At 44.3% G+C, this 24,173-nt stretch overlaps 1 protein-coding gene across 2 annotated transcripts in view; it reads right to left on the bottom strand.

Annotated features, from left to right (window-relative positions):
* The window catches only part of myocd (myocardin), a 28,183-nt gene extending 5,070 nt beyond the window's left edge, over positions 1-23,113 (bottom strand). Inside the window, exons 1-9 of one of the 2 annotated variants that reach the window (XM_030754285.1) lie at positions 22,754-23,113; positions 17,059-17,124; positions 10,650-10,805; positions 6,498-6,682; positions 4,898-5,002; positions 4,467-4,804; positions 3,314-3,470; positions 2,689-3,234; positions 1,962-2,465 (exon numbers count right to left, since the gene is read on the bottom strand). In XM_030754285.1, coding sequence (XP_030610145.1) covers positions 1,962-2,465; positions 2,689-3,234; positions 3,314-3,470; positions 4,467-4,804; positions 4,898-5,002; positions 6,498-6,682; positions 10,650-10,805; positions 17,059-17,124; positions 22,754-22,808 — 2,112 coding nt within the window. In that variant the 5' untranslated portion in view covers positions 22,809-23,113. The remainder of the gene's footprint in view (positions 1-1,961; positions 2,466-2,688; positions 3,235-3,313; positions 3,471-4,466; positions 4,805-4,897; positions 5,003-6,497; positions 6,683-10,649; positions 10,806-17,058; positions 17,125-22,753) is intronic. The other variant, XM_030754286.1, reaches the window with a different exon arrangement.
* Between the last annotated feature and the right edge of the window lie 1,060 nt (positions 23,114-24,173).

Raw genomic sequence — 24,173 nt, 5'->3', positions numbered from 1 at the left:
GAGCATGGGGGCCAGCCAACGCTATCAACTCCTTCATCCTGCCTGCATACTCTCTCCACATGAGGCTGGGCATTGTTGTGCACCAGGAAGAACCCAGGACCCACTGCACCAGCATGGGGCCTAACAGGTCCAAGGATTTCATCCTGATACCTGATGGCAGTCAGGGTGTTGTTGCCTAGCTTGTAGAGGTCTGTGTGTCCCTCCATGGATATGCCTCCCAGACCATCACTGACCCACCAACAAAATGTTCATGCTGAACGATGTTACAGGCAGCATAATGTTCTCCATGGCTTCTCCAGACCCTTTCACATCTGTCACATGTGCTCAGGGTGGACCTGCTCTCATCTATGAAAAGCAGTGCTGGACCTGCCAGTTCTGCTATTCTATGGCAAATGCCAGTCAGGCTCCACGGTGCCGGGTAGTGAGCACAGCGCCCACTAGAGGACGTTGGGCCCTCAGGCCGCCCTCATGAAGTCTGTTTCTGATTGTTTGCTCAGAGACATTCACACCAGAGGCTGCTGGAGGTCATTCTGTAGCTCTGCAGTGCTCATCCTGTTCCTCCTGCACAAAGGAGCAGATCCCGGTCCTGCTGATGGGTTAAAGACCTTCTCTGGCCCTGTCCAGCTCTCCTACAGTAACTGTCTGTCTCCTGGAGTCTCCTCCATGCTCTGAGACTGTGCTGGGAGACACAGCAAACCTTCTGCCAATGGCACGCATTGATGTGCCATCCTGGAGGAGCTGGACTACCTGTGCAGCCTCTGTAGGGTCCAGGTATGACCTCATGCTACCAGCAGTGACTCTGACCCTAGCCAAATGCAGAACTAGTGAAAACCAGTCAGAAAAGATGAGGAGGGAAAAATGTGAGTGTCCTCCACCTGTATACCATTCCTGTTTGGGGGGGGTCTCATTGTTGCCCCTCTAGTGCACCTGTTGGTATTTTGATGAACACCAAAGCAGCTGAAACTGATGAACACCCCCCCCTGAAACTTACTGATCACATCAGTATCACAGAGGTTTACTGACTGATGCTGAACTCTGATTAAAAACTGTTCCTTTAATGTTTTGAGCAGTGAGACCACCGGCATAAACAAACAAACAACAAAGTCTGCTTAACAACATTTGGTTTTTAACGTTGTGACCAAAATTAGACTTAAATATATCAGAGTTAAAAAAAAAAAAAGATGTTTCATTTATGATATATAAATAAATAAACTGTAAAACAAACAAAAAACTAGACAGCAGAGGTAAACAACAAACTACTGGCATCTTCCTGGGAAAACACCACAAACCTGTGCTGTTTGTAACAATTCTATTTGGGGGAATGCAGGAATGGTTTAAAAAATAAATTAATTAAAAATAAATTATCAGATTATATATAGAAAAAAAATGCAAATAATGCAGTTAGTCAAATTAATGTAAACTGTGAATAACTCAGTACAAGTGCACAGAGGTGTTGAGACAGTAACAAATGCAGGAAAGCATACAAAAAGAACACGTACACAACTGTTTTTTGCTATGATATTTTACATTATATTGATACAAAACACCTAATCATACTGGTGGCTGTAGCTCAGGAGGTAGAGCAGGTCACCTACTAATTGGAAGGCTGGCGGTTCGATTCTGGGCCAAGTATCCTTGGGCAGGATACTGAACCCTAAGTCGCTCTCCGACGCAAGTGTTGGAGTGTGAATGTTAGACAATAAAAGCACTTAGCTTAGTTACATATGGAAGTGAATGGGTGCTTTGAGCACTCAGAGTAGAAAAGCACTATATAAGAACTGCTCCGTTTACTTTGCAGAACTGTGTTAAAAACAGTCTTCATGACATCAATAAAAACAGTTAAATCACTTCTTATTTCAAACATCAATAATTTTACATATTATTTTAGTGATATAAGGTGACCTGCTGAAAGTCTCAATAGAATAGTAAAAATGGTTCTTCTAAACATAAGAGCATCATACCTGCATGCTGCATGCTCTGCTGTTGCCCTGGGTGTGGGGGTGGCTGCAGCCATCCCTTCCCAGCTGAGGAGACAGCAGGTAGGGGTTGTTAGGAGATGAAGGCTGTGGGCTGCTGGAAGATTTTCTGATAGGAGAGTTATGTGGTGAGGACTGTGGGCTGAGGAAAGTGGACATAGTGGTGGGGCTGCCAGAGGAAGGACCTGTATCCATACACTGTGGCCCACCCGGCCCCCCCATATTGACGATGGAGGAACTGCAGCGTCCCATATCCTCTATGCAGCTTCCAGGAGGGCACTTAGGCTGTTTAGGGGAGGACAGAGGGCAGCTGGAGGACAAAGACAAGGGCTCCTGCTTGATTGTCACCCCAAAGAAATGCTGCCCCATCATGGCTGGAGTCTGGTGCTGCTGGTGGTGCATGGAAGGGTGAGATGGAGGAGGGGCGGCATCCTGTGTTGCTCCATAGCATCGTTTTCTCTTGTGGAGCTGCATCTTCAGCTCTTCAACCTAACAAGCAGGATCACAGAGATAAAACAGTCAAGTTACAACACAAACCTGCAGCAGCTGTGTGATGCCATCATGTCAGTATGGAGCAAAATCTCTGAGAAACTAACGCAACCGTGAAAGCAAAAGGGGGCCCAACCCCACACTAGCAATGTGCACCTAACAAAGTGGCTGTTGAGTGCATGAAAAAGTGGAAATCAAGGCAAACACTCAGATAGTGCCCCACCTGTCTCTGTTCCTGGTGCAGCTTCCACGTCAGCTCCTCGATCACCTTCTGTTTTTCCACCAGCATCTTGTCTTTTTCAGCTTCCAGGCCATCCATACCTCCAGCCTCCCCCATCCTCTGCCCTACCCCACCCATGCTGCCACCTCCTCCTCCTCCTCCAAGGCCATCTTCCACCCCAAGCTGGGCTGGGGATGGCTGCAGGGTAAACTGTGTTGGCGAAGACATGGGCACGTCGCTGAAGCTGTCGGGGAGCGAGCCGCTGAGGGATAGCTCAGAGGAGGCCGGCGAGATGGGCGGGGTGGAGGAGGTGCTGGGGTAAGGGTAATAGCCTCCCTGGGACAGAGCGCTGGAGGAGGACGGGGACTGGTAGGAGGACAAGGAGCCCGTGGGTGTGACAGGAAAGGTCGCAGTGGTGATGTCAGAGGATCCTGAAGGTGAGGAGCCTGTGTTGGAGTCTTTGAAGGGCCGGAGTCGCTCGATGAGGGCAGTCTTGGTGCCTGAGACAGGCATGCCACGAATACGCAGGTGCTGCCTAAGCTCTGAAACCTGGCAGAGCAGGATTAGGATTACATATGTATGTTAATTAGGAAAGACTGTCAGAATTTTAATCTCTGGTAACACCTACTTTTAGGTCATCCAGATTAGACGGCAGGGGCCCGGGTTTGACTGGTGAGATGCTGCTTTGGTTGGGGAACGTGTTCTTGACCGGAGAAGACGAGTTACTGTTGGCTGTGCTGGACGGAGCGCTGGAACTACACGCTGAGAGCTGCTCACTGACTCCTCTGGAACGGGCAATGGAAGAGAATCAGTGTCTTACAGCTAAAATATACATAGATGAGCCAAATCATTCATGTCAGGGTCTGTGGACGGTTGGATCTCGTATTTACTGATGCAGATGTGAGGACTTTAATATTGTTTTGATATTACCACTCTGCTCAAACCGACAGAATATTATTACATAACTCATTTCTTCTCATTTTACAGCCTTTCAGCTCATTCTTTTGGTGTTTTGGCTTCAGCTTTACTGCTCTGGTTCACAGCTGAGTGTGAGACACGGCCTCTCACACTAAAATCTGCACATGACTTTCCCTTGTGGGATCAATAAAGTACCTATCAATCAGATAAATCATGTTGTGTTTATTGCTTGTTTTCATTGCCATCAAGTGGCCAACAAACTTGTTAATCAATCAGTGATTGATTAAATAAACTATATTAAAGACTAACAAGCATCACAGATAACCTACTAGTTATGTCTAATAAGAGAGTGGGATATTGCTTTTATTAATGACATAAAGGGATATTTGCAAATTTGTAACCCATTAGAAGGTTTGATGCTTTATTCTTCATAGATATCACTGCAAATTTGTCAAAAAATTAGATACCCAGTGGTAAATATTAATGATCCACTGCTATAGACTTGTAATAGAAGAAAGTGATCTTTTATTTATAACTTCCTAACTAGATGTGATGACTTTGTGACAGTGTTCAATTGTTCAGAATAAAGAAGGTAAAGTATCATTTCTCTGACAGATGTGATACGTTCAGAAGCTCTAGAACAATCTAGAAGGTGGACCTTTACTTCATCATCACTACAGATTTGTTATAGTTATTGATAAAGTGGCACAAGTCCAACTTTCTAATAAGCTGATAAATCTTTGCATTACTGGATCAAATATTAACCATGAACAAAGGCCTTCATATTAATATACTACCTTTATCTTGTTAACAGCAGCACTTAATTTCCTTTGATTAAGGAGAGTTCATCACATGTGACTTACTTCTGGGTGTGAGCCGGGGTGTGGGGCTGATAGCTGAAGGTGGGCTGCCTCTGCTGAGCCTGAGCCTGAGGCTGGGCCTGCATCTGCGGAGTGTGTGCGTGCTGCTGTTGTGCCTGCTGCGTCTGCGAATGTGCGTGAGTGTGTTTCTGCTGGCTGAGAATCTGCAGCTGCAGGAAGAGCTGCTGCTGCTGGAGGAGTCGGGCGTAGGCCGAGTCCATGGGTGGAGGGGACTTCTCTGCCTTCTGGTCTGGAGGAATGTACTGGTGGTACTTGAGCTTTTTCACTTTAGGCTTCACATCTTTGGGCTTCTTGTGACGGTTCTTGTCTGAAGATTTAGACTGTGGGGGGGCAGAGAGGATGACTTCAGATGGTCTGATTTTAATTTGTTAAAGTTGAAGCACAGACGGTAGTACGCTTAAGGACACACTGACCTTGACTATAGCAGGAACAGGTATTGGAGGAGTGGCCTGGCTGTTGTTAGATCCAGAAAGCACCTCATCCTGGCTTTGATCAGGGGGGTCTCTGCTTACACCACCCTACCAACAAATAAGAACGAGGGGAAATGCTGTTTTCACACTGGCCTTGTTATGAAATAAAAGGATTTATTATATCTATAGAGTGTGTTATTCATTTTGCCCAGCCCCTCAATAGTAATAAAACTAGCATCTTCAGTTATAGTCCTGCTGGATGGACCAAACTGCTGTTTCTTATTTTTGGCATTCTGCAGATTCAGCAAGACCGAGAGCAGCAGTAGCAACAATCCCAGCCACAATCCCAGCAACAATCCCAGCAACAATCCCAGCAACAATCCCAGCAAGTTCTCCAGATATTGCGTAGTCTAGTTTTACATGTTTGCCCAAGTCTTGGCAGTTGGGGAACAAAAAAAAATCTTAATCATTCTCTAAAACATGGGGCTCCGGTTAAGATTCGGGGTTGTGGTTGTCACTGATGATGACTCAGACCTTAGAGGGTTAGAAGCAGTTTCACAGATAGTCTGATGTTCTGTGAGGTATGAAATGTACCCCAAACAGTGCCAACCTGAGCTGGGAATTAAAAGTGAAGGGACCCACAGAGTCACTAGGATTCATATGACTTCTGAACCTGTATCAGATTTGATGGTGTATAGTACTTCACTAAAGTACTTTGTGCCTCAGTCAGATACACAGAATCGTGTCCTTCGTGCTTGATTGGATAAACTGGTCTGCTGAGCTCGGTTTCACTCAGACAGCTTTAGCCTCGGAGCTGTTTTATAGCATCCATTCTACTGACAGACATCTGGTTCCAAACAATACTGAACGAGCACATGCCAGGATGTAATAAAAGTGAACGACTGTATTTACTTGACTATTTTATAGTCTGGCATTTTTTCTTTTTTGTTGCTATTGTTACCTTAGATTTCATGCATTTTGGTCTGACTATCTGTTTTCTCCTCATTTCTCCTTCATGATTATAAAGGTAAACTGAAGAGGCAGGCAGACTGCTCGACAGTTTATAATCCAAATAGAATAATTATCCTCAAAAATGCTCATGTATTGATGTTTCCTCCGCAAAAGTATTCCAAAAAGCTTTAAACAAACCTTTGAGACTGACAAGATGCAGAGAGAGATGATGATTCAGTTGGAACATTTAAGAGGCACAGGTCTCACACATGTAAACAAATGTGCTTTGGCATGAATTTCAATCAAGGGACCGCTGGAATGAGGTCACTGTGAGTGAAAGGTAAGCAGCGAGGACATAAAGGCAGCTAAACGGCTCAGCATGCAGGAATGTGACACCTGCCTAGGTCAACTCAGTCCAACAGACGGTGGAAAACAGAGGAGGATGGTGCAGTTCACGCTGCTACCACCGGAGGGCAGCAGAAGCAAGTCGGTGACAACAGCTGCTCAAAGTGCGACGAAGTCAGAGTGAAAGAAATGAATGGAACAATGCACACTGAGGAGGTGTGTGTGTGTGTGTGTGTGTGTGTGTGTGTGTGTGTGTGTGTGTGTGTGTGTGTGTGTGTGTGTGTGTGTGTGTGTGTGTGTTTTTAACCTGTCGTGGGCTGGTGAGGGCAGGTGAGGATGAGGAGGAGGCCGTACTGCCGACAGCCTCAGATGAAGGGCAGGCCGAGCCCTGCGACTCATCACTGTGATGCTGCTCTGGAGACAGACTCTCACTGCTGCTGTCCTCCTCAAATGCATACGAGTCCTCTTGCTTAGGAAGCGTCCCATGGTTTACTGCAAGCAGAACAAGATCAGAGATAGGTGGGGGTGTCAGTGGTGTAATATCTAGACCTCATTTACACCTAGAAACAAATGTAATGCAGGCTGTAAGTGCACACAGAACGCATTAGGATCATCTTGGATCTGTCAGGCTTGCACTGTGACCTGATCGTAGCAGAAATCTGTACACTGTGACCACAACCTGAAGGAAACGTTCCACCCGGCAACTCGAACGATCACCAAACTCCTAACTGAGTGACATGGCCTGGACCAAGACTGAGATTCAAATTAGGGCTGTCACAATATTGCCCTTCATGATTACAACGCCCAGACAATTCCAGATAATTTAAGTATCACAATATTATAAGGAATTTTTTTTGGGGGGGGAAAGCAGGTAGATGAATTAAAGTGCAAGAGTCTAAACATAACTAAAGGCAAAACCAGCATAAAACTGTGATGGCCATCATGAGACCTGTAATTCAAGACACTATGAACACATTTTAATACCAGGAAGAAATAAAAAACAGGACATAACTAAGAAAATGAGGACACATAACAGAGCATGCATTCACACAATCGCTCCAGCTGTTTAAGGCTGAGATCGTACAATTACACATTCAGGCACCTCCAGCCAGCTGATGACCAGACTGTACACTGGACTTACCAAAAAAACACTTCATGTGCAAAATGGCAGTTACAAGTCACAAGTTCAAGGCTTGACTATCAGAGCGGTGTTCAACCTCATCAACGTGCAGCAGAGTGTTTGTTTTTCTCAGTTATGTGACCAAAGCACTGAATGTATGAAAGCTCATTCTTTCTGTGCGCCCTATCTTTAAATATAGAAAGCTTTATTCATTGTGCTGCTGACAGGGTAACACTTCATACACCAAATGAGAGCAAATGTCTTCCAAAGCCCGCCGCACAACGAGAAAGCATTTACTTCAACCCAGAAACTGCAACAAAAGCCTCCACCATTTCAGCAAGTAGCACTGCCCCCCCAGGGCCCCCCAGGGCAGGACAGAAGAATTAAAGGAAAATTTTATATTTACTATATAAAGAAAATGACGTGACAACCTAATCTTGAGAACATGTAGCATTATCTTAGAAATACTGATCATCTGATGTATTCTCAAAAGAAGCTAAATATAATGAGGAAAGGCCTTAAAAGAAATAATGGAAATGCCATCTTTACAGCTCAAAGTTTTCAAGGTTTTGGTGACTGAATGTCAGGGAGCTTTTTTTTTAACTGATGGCACAGTGTCACATGACATGAGCTGTATTTGTTAGTGTTTCATGAAATAACTCAATGAACTTTCCATCCATCCATCCTCCAACAATGACATGGCTCTAAGGGCCAACATACAGCGACACAGAGATTCAGTAACATCCACATTTATGGCCAATTTAGTATCACCGTGTATAAAACTGAGAAGCCTTTAAAACAGTACTCAGACAACACTTTGAACCATGTTTGGTGTGTAATTATCCAACAGGACTAAGTTTTTAACATTTCACATTTATTTTAAATCATTTTTATTGTGTGTATATGATGCACTTTAAGAACAACTCTGGGGCATCATAGTGGATTCATTTGGTCCTGGTTGAAAAAAACACAAGTTTTCCTTTAATTTTTGTTGGAGTGTGTGTGTGTGTGTGTGTGTGTGTGTGTGTGTTTGCATGGATTTGTTCCTTGGCTGACTGGATGCATACTGAATGTTGCACAATATATGTGAGCAGAGCTATTCACACACTGCCTGTCACTCACACCTAGTACGACACTCAGCTTGGAGGTGTTACGCTGTGCGGGTAAGACACTCACACAGCCACTTTACTGTCAGCGTGCTCCTGATTGGCTGGCCCGATAGGAAACACAGCTTTGATTGGGGTCGTTAAGAGCAGCTATCAAATGGAGCTGAAGGGACAGAGCCAGGGCAGGAGGTGGTAGAGGTTGGTGTTGGTGTGTGTGTGTGTGTGTGTGTGTGTGTGTGTGTGTGTGCAGACGTATAAGATTCTCTTTTTGTATCCAAACATGTGACAACCAGGAACAGATCCTGGTTTCAATCACAGTACCGGGGCCGTTCTGTGCAGCTCCATGACCTTGCAGTACACACACACACACACACACACACACACACTCGCAGAGCTTACCACACAGCTTAGTAAACAGCATTGTCCTAAATGCCATTTCCTCCCACCTGTTCATGTTTAACTCTCTGGAGGGAAAAACACACCAACACAGTGTGTGTGTGTGAATTTGCTCGGCTTGGTGCATTTTCCCCTCTGCTGCACACAGTCCGGGACTCTTTAAAATAATCTGTTGTCACCGGGAGATTGAGTTGGCAGAATTACAGGAAATCTGCGCACCACGTACACTTCCCCTTTTCAAGTGGCTGGTTTAGAAGTCAGGCGGGTCAGGCAGTTTTCAGAATTACCGGACAGAGGTTGAAACAATCACTGCGAGTGTTATGCAGGGAGATATAGAGCTTTGAGGTGAGAGGTTAATGCTGCAGGCGAGGGGGGTGGGGGGCTCACAACAGCCTGGTTCTGTCACATCGTTTTGTAGGTGGCTGACTGGAGCCGGTCAGAGCACAGACGGAGGAGGAGGAGGAGAAGATGGGGCCAAGCATACACACAGGTACACCCACATATACAGCAAAGGATGGACTCAAGCTCAAACACACCGCAGACTTCCAAAGAAAAAGGGTGGACCCCAAATACAGCTGCTGCTCATCTCGATAAACGGAGATCCCCTCCTCCTGCAGAGTGTACACCAGCTGACCGCAGCCTGCTGGTTCCTCTGTGCAACATGTTTACTGGAGGCTTAAGGAGGCAAACATAAAACACCAGAGCCTAAAGAACACTGGCTGCACTGCCAAGAGCGATATATAGAGAGAGCGGACCCAAACAGTGAGATCAGAGCGGGGCAGCTCAGGCCCGGAGCATCACACAGTGCTGAAACATACACGCCGGGCCAAAGAGAGCGCCTCGAACACTCCAGTCCACAACGGACATTTGTGAACGCTGATTTTGGAGAGTAGGATTCACTAAAAAAGTCATGTTTAATATGAGCATCCACCACTGGAACAGTATATATGAGACAGAAAATAAAAGCTTAACGGGCCCCCAATCAAATACATGTTACCCTGACCAAAATGTCCTCCCATTTATGGCTTATAATTCTAGTCATTAATTGTATTAGTTTTAGTGAAGTGATTAGTAGCTGTTAATTGAGCAAAGAAACATTTGGATATAAGAAAGTTGTACCATTATGTTCCAGCCCACCAAGTTTTAGTTGAGGGAATGAGGCGGTAACACAGTTGGTGTCTGATCATCTGTGTCTTGTTTCATATGAACAGATTCATGAAACAAAATCTGGTCATTTTAAGAAGCCGAACAAATTTCTGGTTCTTTGATTGTTCTGTAAATATTATCATTGTAAGTAAAAAAAACAACAAAAAAGCTCTACAGTGGAGGTGGAGGGTGCACGTTAGCTTAGATACAGAATAGCAACATTAATGAGTAATACACTAGGCTGAAACCAACAGAATTATCATTCATTGTTTTTTCCCTGCAAACAAACTCGATTTTGCTCGTGACTCTCCAGCAGGAGAGAAAAACAAAGAGGTTTTGATGCTTCACAGACACTCACATGTTCTGAGCCTTTGAAGGTACAGACTTGTAAATTAGAACAATCTAATTCATCCTACAATAAGCAATCTCCTTTTAGACGACTAAATGATGTGATGGAGGTCCAACAGTGCAGTCACTAAAGTGCAGTGCTTGTTTGAGTAGATTACAATCTCTGAAAAACTACTTTGTCCTGCTTCATTAATGAACACACACACAGTCAGTCAGGAGGGCTCTGCTTTTAGTTAAAACAAACTCTAAACCTGAGCTTTAGTGCCAAACACACGAGCGTGGAGACACACAGGCTGAGGTCCAGCAGGTGTTAGAGGTGAGTTACACCACATGGCACTGATACCTGTCCTCGTGCTGGTGGAGTCTAGAGGAATGATATTCTTTTGCACCAGCTCCAGGGGCCCTGGCCTCAGAGCCAACTTCTTATTCAAGTCCTCGGCGAGCCGGGCTCGCTTTAGCCTCATCTGGGCTTCCAGACCGGAGCTGTCTGAGGCTGGGTCTGGATAACACAGAGCAGGACCACAATATCAACAACACGGGACACACCAGGGAAATGCACTACACTGACATAGTGGAAGGTAATCAAGTACATACTTAAAAGCATACCTTTGATTTAATGCTCGTTACATTTCTACTCGATCACAGTTATCTTAATTCCAACACATTTACTCGACAACAGCGATTATTATTGTTAAAGATTTAAAAAGATTGTATATGTTGACCATACAAAGCATAAAGAACTACGGTAGAGTCCATCCATCTGTTACATAAAGCATCTGTAACAAGTATCCAGTGAGCATCCTGACCCTTAAACACAGTTACTGTGCTCATTTCTTAGAGGATTCATGTAACACGTTTTTGCTGTTGTTCATTATCTAATGATGTCATCTGTCAGCTAGTAAGTGAGATAATGTTCTGCAGTTCATCTTGGCAACTAATGATGATGGGCTCAGTAGGTAGAGCAGGCTGCCAATCAATGATAAGGTCGACGGTTTGATCGTCAGCTCCTCCAGTCTGCATGTTGAAGTGTCCTCGGCCAAGAAACTGAGTACCAGATCGTCCCTGACGCGTCTGTCTGAGTATGAATGTGTGTTTGCTGAAGGCTTAAAGCAGAATGACACAGAAGAAAGCACTATATTATACATTATTTATATATATATATAAAGTGTGTGTGAGTGTGTGACTGCGGCTTGTAGTAAAAAGTGCTTTGAGTGCTCCGTTAGAGTAGAAATACACTACAGAAGTACCAGTCCAAGTTTATAAAAGGACCCTCTTCTCTTCATTACACACAACAGTGTCTAAATTATGAACTTCAGACAGTCTGAAGATGAACAAGTTAGGAAGATAATAGGTTAACTCTGTGTAACTTGTTTCATATTTGCACGTCACAAACTCATGTTGGATTTCACTAAGTCTATTCTGTGTGTCTCAAACTGTGTTCATGTGGATGTGGACGAGTGAATGGGACCAATAAAATTTGAGGACCTCACAACTGGCACTTCTTGTAATCCAGTATGCAACAACTCAAAACTACCAATACCTGCATGCACAGACTGATGCTTTTTGTTCATTTTTATATAATCCTAATCCTCCTCTCCACCTTACATGTCTTAAAAGACGCTGTGAGAGAGCACCACCTGGAGCTTAACCTGATGCGCTTCCACTGCCTCACTTGAAAGAAGACACATACAGTTATTGTGTGCTGTAAAGACAACACACAATAACCAAAGTTGCAGATGAATGTTAGCAGCAGCATCATTGCTCAGATTTTCTAATGCTATCGTAGCGTGATGTAGAGCAGCAGACTGCACTGGACTGTGATTGTGAGGACAGCTCAGCCAAAAAGCAAAGCTTCTACGAATCCATCGACATTGCAGCCCTCACCTTTGCTCAGGAGATCTGCATAATGCCCGGGCTCAGCCTCAGAGACAGGACGAGGAGCTCAGACATCCAAAAGGAGTTTATTAAGTACACACTATGATTCAACAGCTCGTACAACCTCCTTTATGACCTGTATGACTTCCTCAGTCTCTCACATCATTGTGGTGCACTCTTCTTTACAGAGTTGCTTCACTTCATTGAGATTTGCAGGCTTCCGCACAGCTCTCTTAAGGCCCCGCAGCATTTCAATCAGGTTGAGGTCTGGACTCTGACTGAGCCATTCTGCTGTGGACTTGCTGCTGTGCTTCGGTTCACTGTCCTGCTGCAGGACCCAACTGGGGCCATGCTTTAGCTGTTGGATAGACGGCCTCACATCTGAATACTTTGGTATACAGAGGAGTTCATGGTTGACTCAGTAACTGCAAGCTGTATGCATTATGGCCAAACATCTCCACTATGGTCTCATCTGTCCAAAGGACACTGCTCCAGAAGTCCACACACACCTGAATGCTCCAGACCAGCAAACCGCACAAATGTCTGCTTTTATAGAGGTGCTCACACTTGCTGATGATCAGTTGATCAAGCACATTTGATTAGCAGCACCTGGCTGCTACTTCCCCTCTTCATGCAGCAGTTAAAGTGTTCTTACTCTTTCACAGGAATGCACAGAGTCCAATGAAGACTCTCTTTTCCCAAGATTATAAATTTCATCTAGCCTGATAATACTTTAGGATCCCCCAGTGAGAGGGACATGTTGGCACCAGGACCTTGGAAGATAATTGATATAATGTTTTCAATATTGTGATCATTATTTATTTATTTTTTACTACAGCTACAGTAATTTTGAAGTGAAAATCTGATATAACAACCATGGTTTTAACTTCTATTCTGTCTCGAGCTGTTTCGGTCGTTCTTCCATTTGAAATCCCCTTCGTTTTATATCATATCATTATTAATCTACACACTTCTGCGTTTGACTGTTATCTCCCCCACTTCTTTTATCCTTCAATAATCAATATTTATGCTTTGGATCAGCTGTAATATCTGTCCAGCTGCTCTTACTCCTAGTACCGTCTGAGTACTGGAAAAATAAATGGAGAGGCTGTAATTAAAGGGTTGCAGTGGGTGAGATTTTTGACCTGCTACAATCTATCTCTGTTAAATCCTGGATAAATAATCAGGGCCTGAGCTAACCTGGCTTGGCCTACAATCTGTCTGCAGCACTCGCAGGACTGATTATCAGGCAGTGCGGAGAGCACACAGATCAGTTTGATTATCTGCGCCCAAGAAAGAGCAACAGCACTTATTTGGTCAAATATAATTTTAGTGGGATATTTCAGAGGGAAGACATAGGATCCAGAGCCAGAAAAGAAATGGATGATATTGAGCTTTGTGCTGGACAACTTAGAAAGAGTATTACAGCCTGATGAAAAACGGATCTGAAACGTAACGCTTCAGGAGAAAAATGGCTTTCATCAAAATCAAGATTAATGGTCAATATTAAGCATTTTTAAACTTTAGATAAAACAAATATTATGCTAAATATCTCACTCAAAATAGACATCTATCACTCTCTGACAAAAAAAAAGAAAGCGGCAGACATTTCTCAGGATGAATGAGAGAGAAAAATACAGAAAAAAGGACGGAGCAATATTAGGAGAACAAATGAAAGACGGTAAAACAGAAGGAAGCACGAGGAAAGTATGAAAAAATAAAGATAGGATGAGAAAAAAGCTGATTTAAAATGATCATGAGTGTGAATTTGAAATGCATGCCAGTAACAGGAGCAGCAAGCAGGGCAAAAAGAAAAAGAGGAGAAAATATAAGAAAGAAAGATATTGAACAAAGAAGAATTCTGAAATCAAAAATGAAAGCAGGAGGAGAGGAAGAAAGTTAGAGGGCTGACATCAAACTTCATATGAGAATGAAAACAAGAAGTATTCAATTCCAGCAGAGACACAGATGATGGAAAGCTTAAAGGAAGATACTGGGATTGGGGGGGCAGAGGGAGAACAATGTGAGGAAGGTGAAGACGAAGGACGTGGTGAAGGCCACACAGATGGAGGGAGGTGGGTATGGCAGCAGCATGTGCCCTCCCTCAGAGGGAGAGTGGAGAAGCATCAGCTGCTGTCGCGGCAGCGTCGACACCATCATCTGTTTAGAACTTGGCCCGATGTGACCGCGCTGCTACAATGTAACATGAGTCTGAAGCTCACTTTTAAACACACGGCGCCCTTTAAACCTGCCGCGGTACATTTACCTGCTGACTGTCACGTGTAAACACCACACGGAGCTACGCTGCATTAGCTGGATTGATTCCTTTTGTGGTTCCATCCACTGAGGATTAAAGTGCTGCTGCTGTGGAAGTGAACGTTTTAAAGCAGCAAAGAGCACAGTAAACCTGCAGCTACAGGCCTGCTATCTTTATGAGGAAATATTAGATCGTATGTGTGTGTCAAGTCAGACCTGTGGCCAGCAGGCAGACAGTGTGTGCTCCCATGCAGGCCACACGCCAGCCAGGCCTGAGAGGCCGCGGTGGATTCTTGAATAGTCTAATAAACACCAGATGTTCCCTGGGTAATATATACACAGACCCTGTGCCGTGTCCATCTCCCCCAGCAGGAATAACACAGCCAGGCAGAGCCAACCTGCATCTGAGGGATCACGCCGACAGCAGCAGGAGCGGCAGCCACAGGAGGAGCAGGATGTTGTGCCCCCTCAGAAATGTTGGATTTTATTTTGGAGGAGGACAGATGATGTTTTGAGGAGCGATAAGACATCTAGTGTGGGGGTGTTTGCCAAACACAAATACAAGTCCTCACAACCTCTCCCAGATCTGCACCACCGCCTGCGAGCAAGAGATAAACAGCCAATTGAAATTTCTTTTTTAAAGGAGTGCTTGGAGCCCCGCTGGCCAATTGCATTTCTCGTTGCTGCCTTATCTGTGACAGACTCCTAGAAACTGATAGGAGCTCGCCGGGCCTCTGGATTCCGTTCCCCCGCACACTTACCAGAGGTTTATCTGGAGGCTGGAGCCTCTGTGAAATGGTGAACGGTGCCAGAGATATCATTCAACAAATCCCCAGCCTGGAGCCCAGGTCACCCGGTCCCCTTGTTGTTTCTACAGGCAGGGATCAGGGAAAACAAAACCAGCTTGCTTGCATGGCTCACTAATTCCATGTTTGCCAAGATGACCCAGAGTTCCTTTAAAGTAACAGGAACAGATAAAAATCTCAACTCATGAGCGGCTGTCTGCCATGTAATGTCGCACACTAAACAAACTACTTTCTGGTGAATGTTTAAAATGGATCTCTTGTGTGTCATGTTGGCAGTCACAGCTGAACCAAATAGCTGTGAACACGCAGCTACCATGACCTGAGGAAAAGGAGGGAACATCAACGGCAGCAGCGGTGAGGAGTAAAGAAGCTGCTCGGTGCAGTCAGCTCTGTGTTCTCATCACTGTGACTTATGTGGCTTTAAAAGTACAAAGCCTCCGTCTTATAAATGCAGCCCACGCTCTCAGTGTGTGTTTGGGGTGCCGTGCTGCAAACAGGTGCAGTCTCCTGTGAATCTGGCCAGAGCCGTTTCTGCTGAACCCGAACGTCCTCTTCCAGCGCGAGAGCATTCCTCAGCAGTCACTCACTGCTCTGTCTGCAGCACAACCACCTGCTCCCCTACATCCACCTCTGGATTTATTCATCTCCACATTCTGGATCTACACCCCCTGTTTTTTTTCTTCCTACCTGTTTCTTTCCACCTGTATTTAATTTGCTTTTATTCCATAACACAGTTGGATTCAAGTTGCACCATTTTACAGCAAGAAGAAGTGTGTCAGCAGCATATACGCCGCGATGCTTCATGAAAAACTGCCGGCTGTGGATCGCCTTCTCTCGGCACATCTTTTTTCATCTACATCTAACCCCCCCCCCCCCCCCCCCCCCCCCCCCCCCAGATTTCTCTTTAAATATCCAGCAGTGTGTTAGACTCAAGGATCTGATGCATGTGAAAGTCGACTAGTTGGTACTTCTCACAACCGCATTCCTGGATTTTCAAAATAATACTGACTGAGTCAAAGAGACCTGAGGCAAATCTGAAAAATGCAGCAACTGCTCATATTTCCCACACTGAACAGAACTATCCACCACACGCCCCCGGACAAAGCACATCACAACTGCTCTAAATGAGTCCCCCCCCCCACTCACACACACACACACAATTTACCCAGTGCTAGACAAAAATATCTAGAAGTGGGTGGATATAGTGGCACATTTAAGAGCTCAGGAGAGCAAAACAGAGCTAAAAGGAGGCTATAATATGAGCTTTTTTTTCTTTTTTTAAAAAACAAAAAACACACACACACACACACACACACACACACACACACACACACACACACACACACACACCACAAGCCACAAATAGGATTAATGTGTTTTATCACTCAAATTATAAAAATGTCTTCTCCACTTCTCCACGTTTTCATTTCTGCTGCAGGGTCTCTTTCCTGAACCTACAATACTGTTAATAATCTGCATGCCAGCACATCAAATAAGTACTTACTGCATTACTGATGTGTAAGTTTTCAGTGATTCTGAACCAGGAACTAAATTCCATTTACTTTCATTGTGTTTGTGTGGAAGCAGAACACTCATTTATCTCCTGGACAGATAAAACCTACATTATTTTAACAGCTAGATACTTGAGGGAACTGACCTTTCACCTCTATATCTTACTGCTAATTGGGACAAGTGTGATAAGTTGGCATGTTTGAGTTCCTCACACTTACTGCCTCTGACTGTCTGAAAGCAGGTGTGTGTGTGTGTGTGTGTGTTTGGATGTGCAGCAGCTCCATGTCGGAAGGTGTTACTCACGAGGCATGATGCCTTGGTCTGCCAGCTGCTCTCGTGTCCTCCTCTGCTGAAGTCTTAACTGTAGGACTGAAGTTGGGGGGGAGGGGGGGGGGGGGGCAGATGAGTAACAAAAAGGATGAAGATGAGAAAGAGACGGAGAGACAGGAGAGGGACAGAGAAAAAGCAGGAAGAGGCTGAGAATACAGGCCACTGTAAAATCCTAACTGAAGTTTGCATTAGCACAGTTTTAGTTTTACTTTGATGGAATGAAAAAAAGTCCATCGACGTCAGTTTGTAGTGATTCAGCAGATGCACACGCACACATACCTGTGTACACATATGCATACAGAAAACACACACAAGACAGCGCAGCTTGTTCGCAAATATTTCTGTGAGCAGGATGTAGGGAATGATAAACAGCTCCCGGCTTTTAAACAGATCTGCTCAGCAGTGTGTGGTCCACAGCGCGCACGTGTGTGTGTGTGTGTGTGTGTGTGTGTGTGTGTATGTGTGTGTGTGTGTTGGGAGAAGCGGTCTAGGTGGGAGTTTAAGGTCATAAACATAGAGCCTCCTCAGTGTCTGTTGGTCGACTGCATCTGTGACTGTTGCTTTCTTTTTCTTCCTTTGTCTCGGTGTGTTTTTCCTCCCCTGTGTTATCTGAAGGTCTCCTGGTCTGATCCCGGATCTGACACACAAGTATGAAATGTTCCTTTTTTCCTACATGGCCCTAATCACTTTCTGCTTGTCTCAACTATTGTTAATTATCTCACTCAGGTGGTTCATATTCGCGCGGCTCTGGCTGCAATCATACATTTTATGAATTTCTTCCAATCTTCCAGCTTTGATGTAACAACTTTCTGAACAGTTTGACTGCATGTCTGCGAGCTCAGGCGCCACATCACAGCTCTCCCATGGGAGAGCACCTCCATTATGTAACACCAGGCCCTTCCCTTCATCTGACATCTGCTTTAGTTTACAGAGAGAGGGTCGTGACCTGCTGGTCGCAACATCCCGAAGAGCAAATGCAGGCATTAGTTGCTGATTGGAAGCTTACCAAAACATGTAACTGATACAAGTTCTGACAAGGAAAAATGAGCATCTTCCTGCATGCAAATGCTGTCTCTTCATTTTTGGAAAGGAGCAGGTGACAAATGGAATGTAACTGTTAAGTTAAATCACCTCTGCTCTACAGAATTAACTAAGTGGCAGCTCCTTGCTGCTCCGTTTACTGAAAAAAATACTCAGGTAACGCTCTTTAGTTTCAGCAATACCCACGTAGCCAATCCTGTGTTGTAAGAGCAACATTTTTCTTTTAAAATTCAGCAGTGCCAGCAAGCCAATGTGACAAGCTAACGTAACAGTGACGCCTAAAGTGGACATGAAACATTACATGTGTTAAGCCTAATTAACAGGATGTAGCCCAACTCTAAAAAACTGTCACAGCTTTAACAAAGGCTGGCGACCTGTCCGGGGTGTACCCCGCCTCTTGCTCAAAAGACACACTGTGTGTAGTAGGCTCCTGATTATTTGGTCCATGGCACACATCAATCAATCAAATACACTGATCACATCTTGTTGATATATGCTTTTCACCTGATTGGCCTGCTAGCTCTGAACACCTGACCGAGCACACGTATTCAAAAACTCTGCTTTAAGACTAGCATCACAGCCGGCACGCTATTATGACAAGCCAGACTTGTTTCATTTTACCGCACTGATGCACAACACAATTAGGTGTCCTAAAAGCATGTATCTGAACATATAAAATGACTGTAGGAAATCAGTGTGTTATCCATACACCTTTTCATGATACCAGGCTTTACAGGCAACGTGACAGTCAGCTATGGCCTTAATCTGGCCATACATGCAAATTTAGCCTTTAATTTTCTTGGAAAAAGCCAGGTGAAATATCAGCTGCTCTCTATTATGTTTACTGACAGGTTATCAATAATTCTGCTTGGAAAAGCTCCGCGGCTGCCATGTAATCTGCTCTTTCTCCCCAAAAGCTTTGCTAAGACCAAAGGCTTGCTTCTCCTGATTGCAGAGTATATATGTTATAGAAAATGGTCCAGAGCCAAGCTCTGTAATCACAGATCACTGAACCATACTCTGCCTCTCTCAGTGTTGACTTTGAAACTGAAGACACTTGTTTTAACTTGGGCTTTCATGACAATAAAGGACATACAAACCAATGTTTTCAGATTTATAGTGTAAATAAATTGTCATTTGGCTTGGTTTGCACCAGTGAAGTGCTGACAATTGCACAAGCCAATGGAGTGATACTGTGATTTATTGTTCTGCGCCTCACACATTCACAGTCACCACACTGAAGAAAAGAAAAAAAGGTAATACCTTGCTTTTACACTCCAACAACTGGTTGCATTTGCTGTGTGAATTCTCCTGAACTTTCCCTTGGTGCAATCAGGAATGTGTTTGCGACAGATGTATGGGTGTAACTGTATAACTTGTAATAAACAGGTATTCCTAAATGAAGTATTAGGTTTATTTTAGTCTGCATAAAGTGAAAATCCACCTTAAAACACAGCTCACATATTTTATTTCTATGGTCTTGGACAGTGAGACTCAGATTTGTGAATATGAGCCAGAACCTGTGTGGAGAGCCAGCGCTCCACCGTTAACCCGAGAACACTAACATGCAGCTTTGTAACACTGTCACTAATGTCGGGTATATTTTACCTGATATAATATACCCAATAAAACATACTTCCTATCAAAATATATCAAAATACAACAATACACGGCAAACTGATGTACTCTTCTTTTATTCCCCCTGAAATTAAAAACAGGGGCATTATAAAAAAGCCCTAAAATGAGTGAAAAATCATTAATGAAAAAATTCCTAAATAAAATAATAATGGAACTGGGAACCTTTGGTGCACCCATTCCTGGGACCTGTGAGCCTTGCTCAGTGAAGGCACAGTCTCCCTGCATCCCTCATAGCTGTGGGAGAGAGAAACAAAAATGACCGGCTGCCCTCATGCAGCCGCTCACAGCAGCAACACAATGAAAATCGCATGGGTGAAAATGCCCTGACGTTAGTGCTCTGGGGCTAAGGTAGAGTTTCTGGAGCCGCTCCACTGACAGTGAGTTACAGTGAACAGATATCAGTGATTTGAATGTGTGTTCAAAAACACAGTTAAGTGCTTTTTTATGTGTTGCCAGAGTGCAAATCATTGTCAGTGGAGGGTGTCGGGGGTACGTCTCTCATATTATACCGTCAGAATTATTATTAGAGATATGGAACCTGCCATAATTTTCCCTGGTCTCAAAAGCTTTTTTATTCATTAAATTATAGCAAGCAGGGCATTATTATTATAAATGAGAGCGAGGGAGAAAAGCAGCTCATCTAGTGTCAAAGTGATGGTAATAAATGTTATGATAGTGAAGGACATAAAATAGAGAAACATGACACTGAAGTCCTGAATCAAGATTTTGTGTTTATCCAAAAAAAAGTAAAAGAGGGTTTTTAAATATTATTTTGGGGTCATGTCAGTGACTTTTCAAGTGTTTTTATAACATTTGACTGGTGATTCTAAACATGCAGTCACCAAAATTAAAGTTATTTTTAATAATGCTTCAAAGTAACTGCTGTAATAAGTACCCAGAGGAGTTCAGCAGTACATTCTTCAATGAGGACTTTTCTAACAGCCACGTTCCTAAACAGCGGACTCTGTTCAGGAACGTGCCTGTTAGAAACCCCCCACATTTCCTCATATGACTGCCTACTTGGTATGTTTATCCATTTAGCGCGGGCTGCTAGTTTCTCATGTTTTGTTTGAGCAAAGTTAATAACAGTTTTTTGGATCTGTGTTGTTTTGCTGAGGATCAGATGGAGATGGTGGAAGGAAAGGCTCATTTTTGCTACTGCATATAATTAAGTCACAGATCGTGTTTCTGATGTGACAAACACCACGTCAAATGTTCATTAACCAACTCAGAAATTATTATTTTTTGGATGCTTCGACATTATAAAGCATCAAAATAAGTTTCCTGTTTTGTTATTGAGTTTTTCTCAGCGGCTCAGGTGAAAACAGCCAGCGTGAGTATGATCTACACATTTGGTTTCAGGCGTGAATTACATGTGGTCATATTTGGTATCATATTCAACATCTCTGTCATATTATTATGTAAGAGCAGTGAGCTTAAGAGCATGGACTGTGGACATTTGAGCTCTAAATCAAATCAGCATGAGAACTAGTCAGTACCTCACACACTCAGACGGATTCGGTGCTCTGTGGGGAGCACTTAAATGAGATCTTTATCTTTCCTTTTAGCTTCAACCATGCGGCAGAGGTTCCCATGGCTTTCATTAGTTTCCCTGTAGTTTAAGTGTGGTGCACAGGAGTGACAAATGTAACTTGAGCTGCTTCGCTTTAAGAAACTGTAAATCCTGGACAGCAGATGGTCTGCGACGTCCCCTGTCATCAGCAGTTATCACAGAGACATTTACGGGAAATTTTACTTCACTTACGCACAACATTTCACTCATGCGCTCATAAATTAGCTCAAGCAGTAACTTGTATCGCCCGGCATTAACCCCTGCGACTGTGATATCAAGCAGATTTCACCATGAAGACAATATCTCTACATCTGCGCCACATTAACCAGCTACAGCAGGAGGGTTAGAGCAACACACGCCCTAAGCCACCTTCGTGAAAAAGCCTCATGATTCTTTTGAACGCAGTAAATCCAGCCTCTCACGTTCCCCAGAGCACCGGGGGTCATTTCCCACCCCGCTGATGTGCTCTAAACAAATCAAAGGAAAAGCATCATTTAGCCTGCCATTTCTGGAACGCAATTACAGCTCACAGGCAGACTGGAAGTAAGAACCAGAGCCGCTGTGTTAGCTGAGAGCGGTGTGCGAGCTGCTGCTTTCAGAGTGTAGGAGCAGCTTCACAGCCACCATCAGTTACACTTTCCTCAGGGAGGTGGCAGTGTTGCTCAGACTACACACACTGAAAACACACACGTGCCAGCGTACACAAAGTATCTTCAAACTAAGGAAAGTGTGTGTGTGAATGAGAACGTGAGGGAATTACGGAGCGTGTGTATGTGAAAGAGACAGATGGATACAAATCCCCAACATCTGATGTGTATTAAAGGGGGATTTAAGTCAGTGCTGTAGTCCATACCCTTCCTCCCACTTTGATATGCCCAGGTACACACACAGCTTCCAATATAGCCATATTTAGATAACCTTTGACCTCTCTTCAGCGTGCAATCTGTCTTTATCAGAGCCTGAGAACGGCAGAGTCTGACTGGCTCCCCTCAGCAGCAGCAGAGGGTCAGCGGCTGGCACGGAACAAGTGCGCTAACCTGCCTGAAACATCACCCTCACATGTCAAGCTTTTACAGGGGGGTGGACGGACATCGAAGTGAACGCCCCACCGGTAAATCCATCACACTGCGACAGGGTGACACACGCTGACCTCCCTCTGCTGCGCCTCGTGCCATCACATACCAGAAGCACTTTATATTACACACCTGTCATTTGGCTGCTGTTACCGAGGAGCACATTTTAAGTATCAACACAACTCATCGTTGAGGACAGATGAATGACATACAGAGAATTGTCCTTAAATGCCAGCTGTCGGCAGATAACCTTCAGAGAGTAAACACAGCTGTACGCAGAAAACCTTCATAAACTGTGAAGGAGAAGCAATAAAAGTTGTGTGTCAGTCATCGCTGGACTTACCTGATCTAAACTTGCTTCGTATTAGTATGGAGTGTTCAGAGCCCAGAAGAGTCATAATGCTTACAGTACAGTTCCAGTGTTCAAAAGTTGCAAAACAGCCACGCACACTCAAGGAGCAGTAACACTCTGACCCCGACCTCTGAACCCCACAGTGAGATGAGAGGGAGCTAACCCAGCCTGCCTCATCAACAGCTCTAGAAGAAAAGTGGCACAGAAAAATAAAAAAAACCCCACAAACACTGGCTTTCCTGTAAGTCTCTCAGCCAGTGTGCACACCAGCAGCAGCCCTCCACTCGGTCTGCTGCTTTCTCTGCTCTTTCTCCCCCCAGTAGCTGATGTGGGAGTGTGTCTGAGTCTGCGGGCCTGATGAGGCTTTGGTCCCATCTAGCTGCGAGATCTGAGCAGGGCTAGGGACAGCACAGTGAGATATGCCCTGCTCTGGGAGTGGCTAACCGGCCAGGGTTTCCTCCAAGCCCCGCCCGTCAGGGCCCAGGGGCAGGACAGGGTTTGGCTGATGATTTCTTCCTCCCTTGCCACCAGTGTAAATATATCAGCCTATCAGCCTTGCTGACTGTCATTAGAGAGGAGAGAGGGGGAGTTGAATGGGGAGGGAAATATCAAGATAGAGAAGCAGATAGTGGAGTAGCAGTACAGCCAGGAGGAAGAAAGCGAAAAGAGCAGAACTGGCAACAAGTTTCACTTCTTGCCTCTGTAGTGAATTCCTGCTGTAATAAACAGAATGCATAAAAGTAATATTCACTAACTTGGGATACGAACGTAGTAGTACAATCAGACTGGAAACACACATTACACTAGAAGACAGACACACACACACACACACACACACACACACACACACACACACACACACACACACACACACACACACACACACACACACACACACACACACAATGTGGTAATGTAGCATATTAATGGATGCCACTTGTTTACTTTGAACTTATATTTCCTGATAACATAATCACTTATTTCCTCACAGTGATCAAACTCTTATTCACCTCGACTGCAGACAGTAGGACGCTGAAATGAGTTTGTGGTAGAGGAAGTCCCTGTTTGCTCAGAGTAAACTGTAAAGTTTTTGTACCAAGCCTCACTGAACTTCATTTTGAGTTAATGTGCAATCAGTGAGCTACTCATAAGACAAAAGGATAAAGTCACTTAAGAGTCTCTTTATAATTGTACATGAAACACAGACTCACTCTGCACACCTCCATCACCACTGCACACGTGGTGTCACAGCCTCACTCAGCTAACACGAAGGTAAATAAAACACAAATGAATTGAAGATAATGGAGCAACAATCGCCTCACTGCATTTCATGGCCATGATGAGTGTATGCAAACTTTTGATCACAACTGTATATCAGAGATCCTGGCCTTCAACTGAATACATCCAAGTC

This window comes from Archocentrus centrarchus, chromosome 19 (assembly GCF_007364275.1).
Source record: "Archocentrus centrarchus isolate MPI-CPG fArcCen1 chromosome 19, fArcCen1, whole genome shotgun sequence".
Lineage (NCBI taxonomy): Eukaryota > Metazoa > Chordata > Actinopteri > Cichliformes > Cichlidae > Archocentrus > Archocentrus centrarchus.
Note: the sequence above shows the minus strand (reverse complement) of the source record. Positions and strands in the feature narration are given on the sequence as shown.